The sequence below is a fragment of the Mycetomoellerius zeteki genome, unplaced genomic scaffold (genome assembly GCF_001594055.1).
Source record: "Mycetomoellerius zeteki isolate Tzet28-1 unplaced genomic scaffold, Tzet1.0 scaffold64, whole genome shotgun sequence".
Lineage (NCBI taxonomy): Eukaryota > Metazoa > Arthropoda > Insecta > Hymenoptera > Formicidae > Mycetomoellerius > Mycetomoellerius zeteki.
Genome location: NW_017257654.1, coordinates 2,236,473 through 2,243,406, shown reverse-complemented (window position 1 = coordinate 2,243,406; position 6,934 = coordinate 2,236,473). Strand labels below are relative to the sequence as shown.

The following is a 6,934-nucleotide window of genomic DNA, read 5'->3' as shown; positions in this document are numbered from 1 at the left end:
CTTAATTTATCTCATTGTTTCTAATAAAAGAATCTCACAAGGAACATCTCTGAAATGTCTGATTTTGATAAGCCTTTAATGGCTTATGGACACTTCATCTTCTACCATTTCATCAAAATCAAGTGGCATTTTATTTTTACAAAAGAAAAAAGATTTTAAATGAAACGTTAATCGTTTAGCATTGTATACTAGAAGAGTGTTAACAAAAACTAAATTGGAATTTATATCTATAACGTTGCAAATAGCGATGTGGACGAAGAAGTGTCGCAGACAAGTGTCCCTACGGCACATAAAAGAATATAAACCAAAAAAAATGTTTTGAAGGATAAATTCTAGACGGTAAAGTGTCATGGGCAAAGAAATGTATTAGACGGTAAAATGTCTTACGAAAGTGTTGACGATGAAATGTCAAACGATGAAATGGTAGAAGATGAAGTGTCCATAAACCGCCTTTAACACGTTGTTTAGATCAAAATAAAGGACATGTTCTTATACGTGCCCGCTTTCATTTTTAAGAGATAAAACATCCTTTGAAAAATACTTTTAAAAGTGAAAACGGATACAAAAAATATGTCTGTTATTTTGGTCTAGACAACATATTAAAGTTTTCAAAATCGTAAGCGAACACTTTCATGATGTTTCATGATGTGTCAGTACCCTTACATTTTTATATTTTTAAATGCTTATCTAAAAGTAGAAAAATGAGATAAAACTTAAAGATATTTGGGATTAATAACCAGAAAATTATTTTTCTTAAAATGAATATATTAAAAATAGAAGGAATATTAGAATTAAATTATGCACATATTTATGCCCAAAATATTGATATGTATCGGATTTCTGCGTTTATAAGAGATCTATTTCTTTTTGTCTTGTATAACTTACCTGCCATCCACAGCATCTATAATTTCCACTCGAATGTTTTTCTTCGAAAAGTCTCTGCATCCTTCTACGTCTCTCTGGTCTTCTTAATAGATTTATCATATAAATGTGATCCACACCCAGGGTGTCTTTCTCCGGATATATCACAAATTCTTTTAAATCATCCAACAACGGCAAATAATCGCTAAATGCTGTACAAAACAAAATTTATATCAATCAATACTGTCAACAGGATAATATTATATTGTAATATTACATTGTAATATTCCTAATTAAATATTATATCACATTGGATATTATATCACATAAATTTATTCTTGTTCATTTACAATTACTTATTTATTTTATTCATTTATATAACGTACATACGGTAGAGAGCGTCAAAGATCGGTGATCTTTCTAGCTGAGGTAATATTTTTCGCAATAAGTTCTTTACAAAATTAATTTAGGGGAGATTATTTCATATACATATAGGATGATAATGTTCGAATGTTTCGGCTCCTCATATTTATATTATTAGTGTCTCAGATCGATTGTGGTTAATGTCCGAACGTACAGTCACATCTGAGATGATTAAAATTTAAATTAAAAATATATATTGTATTCGGATCATAACATCTAACTTTGACCGATCTTTGGCATTCTCTACCATATGTAGGTCCATGGTGGAATTAGAAAGGGTGCGTTCCACTTGACGCTCGCATCACCCAATTCGCTCATTGTGCCGTTCCACTTGGCGCTCACAACGTTCATCGAGTGCCATAATGACTAACTTCAGACGATTGAAATGAACGCTCGCAACGCTTGCACTGAAGAGGTGGATCGGCGTGAGCGTTGTGGGCGTATGACGTCACAAATCTAACGTGCCATTTTGATTGCATATTTTGTTAACGGTTGCTCGATAATTGCTTATTAAAAATGGAAAAAGTTACGTTATACGATTCTGAAATTGATAAAATGTATGATATTTTATTATCCGCCAACGATGCACGACGTGCTGCTTCAGGTAATAAACATTAATCGTGAAATATTGACTGCCATTTTGATAACGCTCACAAATCACTTCTAGTTCATTCCACTTGCTGGCACACTCATGCTAGTGGAACGAGTGATCGCGGCGTAGAGAGCGTGAACATTGTGAGCGTCAAGTGGAACGCACCCAAAGATGAACCAACGTGCATAATGGCGGAGGACCCGTCACATAATCTGAGATCTCGACCAATCCGAAATTGAGCTTTTTTGCAGCGTGAACGAGTCATGTACATCTCTGCAAATTAGCTCAAAACTTGATTGGCTGACAGATCCCCATACTACTTTCAACCTACTGCGCATCCATCACCTTGGTTCACCTTTCTAATTCCACCGTGGGTAGGTCAACTACTGAGGCAGTTATTAAGTTGAGGATAAGGATACTTCTAGGCAAAAGAATCAATTTTTTGAATCGACCTGAATCGCAACCGCGAGTATCGATTCACCAAAAAATTGAATGTCAAAAAATCGATTCGGAAAAGATCGATCTAAAAAATCTAAACTAATTGCAAATTGCATATTATAGCCCTTTTCGTAAAAAAACCGATTCCAATGCATATGGTCGGTCACAGAAAGATTGCAACATTTTTTTTCGATATCTTTCGAAACTCAGCCTTGCTCGTAAAGTGGTTGAATGTAAATGAGTGGATCTATAAGTAAGAACTAATCACTCGATGAACAAGCTGTATTCCGAAATTCATGGAAAAAAAGTGTTACAATCTTTCTGTGACCACCTATACACGGAAGATCGGTCTCGGGTATTAAGAATTGATTCGTCGATTTAATTGGAGCTTAAGAATTGATCTAAAAAATCGAGAATCGAAGGTAAAAGAATCGATTTTCTAAAAAATCGATCTTGAATCGAACATCCGTAGTTGAGGGATATTGCAACAGGAGCAATAGCTAGGAAAAAAGTACTGATCGCGGTTAGTATTGACATATCAAATGCCTTCAACTCCATTAAGTGGTCAGAGATAATCAGGGCGTTTGATGAGCTTGGAATTTCATCATATTTAAAGAGAATTATTAAGGCATATTTGTGTGACAGAAAATTGATTTATGCCAATAAAAATGGGGAGATACTAGAGTCATCTATCACGCGCGGAGTATCGCAGGGTTCAGTGTTAGGGCCACTACTTTGGAATATGACGTATAACTGCGTCTTAAATGCTGACCTTGATGACGGTTGTTCAGTAATATGCTATGCGGATGACACGCTTGTTATTGCAGAAGGAGATACAATGATCGATACATTGTCTAGGCAGAGAAATGTTGCGATTGTAGTCAATAAGATACAGGAGATAGGTCTTGAAGTGTCATCGAGTAAAACTGAGGCAGTGACCTTTTATGGCAGGGATATAGCAATTGGAGATAGAAATATAAATGTATTGGGGGAATTAATTCAAGTAAAAAGAAGCATGAGGTACTTTGGGATTGTAGTGGACTCAAAATGGTCATACATGACCATTTTGATGGGAACATTTTAGTATAATAAGTCATAAGGCAGAGGTTCTTGTAGCGACTTTGAGTGGGATTCTACCAAACTTGGGAGGCGAGACGCAGACTCTACAGAAACATTGTATTATCGGTCATAATGTATGGGGTACCCCTTTGGGGAGAGAGGATTCTAAATAATAAGGAAGATCTATAGAAAAATAGGTGCAATGTTTAGAATAGTTGCGATAAGGATTATTGCGGCTTCGAAATGATTATCAGGAGGTATCTCTTGATCTCAGAAAAGATCAGAGACTTTAAAGAGAGAGGAGTGTCAATTTGGGAAAGAAATCTAATTAGAGAACAGGCCATGGAATGTGAAATGACTGAATGATCAGAGAGGCTACATTATCCCGGTCTTTATGGTGAAAGAGTGAGAAATGTGATTGGTCCGGTAATAAACGAGTGGTTCGAGAGGAGACATGGAAAGCTGACTTTCTATGTTATGCCTGGTTTATGCTTCGGTCTTAATCCTAAAATCCTAAAATTTAGCCAATGGAATACAGATTTCAGTTAGAACCAGTTAAAACTGGCAGCCCTATTGGCTGAATTTTAGGATTTTAGAGTTAAGACCGAAGCATAAACCAGGCATTACTCAACTCATAACGGGTCATGGTTGTTTTGGAAAATTTTTGTGTAGAATTAAAAAAGTGAATACCAATAGGTGCTTCCATTGTGCAAATGAATGTGATGACGCAGACCACACATTGATAAGCTGTGCCGCTTGGTCAACGGAGAGGATGACCCTTTCTAAGAGGATAGAGGAAGAACTGAGTTTAAGATCGGTGATAGATCTGATCCTAAAGAATCAAGAAAACTGGGACGTGATTGCCACCTTTGCGCACATCATGAAACAAAAAGAAGAGGCTGAAAGAAGAAGGCAGACTGTTGGTTTAGACCACGAACCGATGCCGCCACCCGGTTGGATGGATTTGGATTCGTAATATTGACAACATCAGTTATACTATTATAATTTAAGATCCATACCAGATGCCCGTAATAAATGGCACATTCACTGGCGTGCAGGTTAGACCATCATACAACAGTATCAACAACGGTGTGACCAATGGGGGTGCCCGAGAAGAATGCCATACGGTGATACCAGGGCATCCCCTGTTAAGGTCGAGGAAGGGTACAGAGGAGGTTTTAATGGATAGGCGACCCGTGAAAGTATAACCCATACTTAGGTGTGCGCGGATCGAATCCCACACTCCCCCGGTTAGGTCTACCGGGGGGTCTTTGAAGATTTCCTCCTCTTCAACAAAAAAAAAACCGTATGTATGTTGTACATTTACTCGGTCAGATCTTACTTCATATTTGTTATTTATTTATATTATGCTCTTAAGCAAGCTTACCTAACATTTCCACTTTGGTATTAGTCAACCGTTGCATATCTTCCGTGATAGTCTCATCATTCTCCAAAGGTACCATAACAAAACCATAAACATCGTCGTTACACACGAACAATGACACATCTATGACATAAATGATAAATATTATTTAAACATTATTATATAAACATTATTTACATAATGTATAACATTATATAAATATCGTATAAACATTATTTATATAATATAATGTATTATATAAACATATATAAACATTATTTAAAGTAAAAATTTTTAACAGAGTCAAAATCAAATCTAATTCCTTATAGAATTCAAAGTTAAGTCAAAAGTAGTAAAAGCAGAATATAGAGTAATAATTTTAAAAAAGCAGCACTTAATCGGTCCAAATCTCGTACTATTATTTATATAGACGATAACTTTTAATATTTACCTGATTTATTTGCTCCTATGGCAAAAGTTATGATATCATCCATTGGTCCATCATAACCGGTCAACTTTTCGACCTTATAAGTAAGATAATCGGAATAGCGTCTTCTCAGATCTATGAATACTGCGCTATGGATCATGGGCACGTTATGGCAACCAATGTTCTCGCGAAATAGGATCGGCTCGTAGAGCTCTGTTCGCAAATAATAATGTTCCGCTGTCATACCGGCCCAAAAATTACTGTACATGCCATCCGATCTTAATAAAGGCGCAACAACAGTATGTCCCTTATGTATAAAATCATGAATAGTGCTTGGATTGGTCAAAAAAACGTCGGCATCCAGCATCTGCACATACAAGTGTTCTTTTCTTTCATTTTTGTTCTTTTTTTCTTATGTTTCTGCAAATATCTGTACATGTATCAGACAAAAAAGTGACGTGATTCCCTATAATGCATACTGCTACTATAATTTTTTTTATTATTAGTATTCTTGGAACTTGTCTGAAATCATTCACTGACAAATATTGTCTTATATCTTTATATAATTTTAAACTTTTTTATTACACCATCTACGGTATAATTTAAGATAGAAAATAGTTCCCACATAGCAATGTATTTCCTTAGGATATCCTAATTTGATCAGATTACTCCTATTCTGATCCAAAATATTAAATCGTTCATATGATTAGCTCAGGACATTTATAATTATCATTGTACTAATATAAAACGTCCCTAAGATATCCTATTTTGATTCGAAAAAATTTTGATCACTAAATTGATAAATTGCATTTTTCAACTTTCGACACATATGTGTCATATACATTTACGTATATTATATATACGTATATTATATATTAGGTGCGCAACTAAGTTCTCGCTGTTATTTTGATGAAAATGCAACTTGATTGTGAAAAAATGGTTACAAATGAATCATTGAAAGTATTGCCCATCGCTAGCTACTACTTTTTCCCATCTTTCTGGCAGAGCTCGAATACCGTTACGGTAAAACTGTTCATCTTTTGAGACTATCCACGAATCAAGCCATTTTTTGATGTCTTCATATGAGTCGAACTGCTGGTCAGCCAGACCATGTGCCATTGAACGGAACAAGTGATAATCGGACGGCGCAATATCTGGAGAATATGGCGGGTGGGGTAGGACTTCCCATTTCAGCGTTTGCAGATAGGTTTTAACGGGTTTTGCAACGTGAGGCCGAGCGTTGTCATGCTGTAGAATCACTTTTTCGTGCCTCTCCGCGTATTGTGGCCGTTTTTCGCACAGTGCTCGGCTCAATCGCATCAATTGAAGTCGATACCGTTCCCCAGTGATGGTTTCGTTCGGTTTCAGCGTCTTCGAAGGTTTTTGGCCTTCCTTCACGCGGACGGTCGTCAACATCGAAATCACCGTCTTTGAAGCGACGGAACCAATCTCGGCACGTTGTTTCACTTAGAGCAGCATCTCCGTAAACTTTTTGGAGCTCTCGATGCGCTTCAGCCGCCGTTTTCTTCGAATGAAAGAAGAAAATCAATACTTCCCGCATATGACGATTATTTGGCACAAAATCAGACATTTTCACACAACCAAAAGAATATAACGTCAAAACAAAATCACTAATTTTAATGTCGAAGCGGTTTGTTTACCATATGTCTAAGCTTGGTTCATGACGTTTAGATTATGTCAGAATCGACCAGCACTTACTGCTGGAACCATCTATTGACAAACAGCGGGAACTTAGTTGCGCACCTAATAT

At 36.4% G+C, this 6,934-nt stretch overlaps 1 protein-coding gene across 1 annotated transcript in view; it reads right to left on the bottom strand.

Annotated features, from left to right (window-relative positions):
- Window positions 1-881: 881 nt before the first annotated feature.
- Window positions 882-6,934, bottom strand: part of LOC108728742 (glycosyltransferase 25 family member) — an 11,396-nt gene continuing 5,343 nt past the window's right edge. Inside the window, 4 exon segments of the mRNA XM_018457484.1 lie at window positions 882-924; window positions 926-1,073; window positions 4,761-4,880; window positions 5,188-5,530. Coding sequence (XP_018312986.1) covers window positions 882-924; window positions 926-1,073; window positions 4,761-4,880; window positions 5,188-5,530 — 654 coding nt within the window.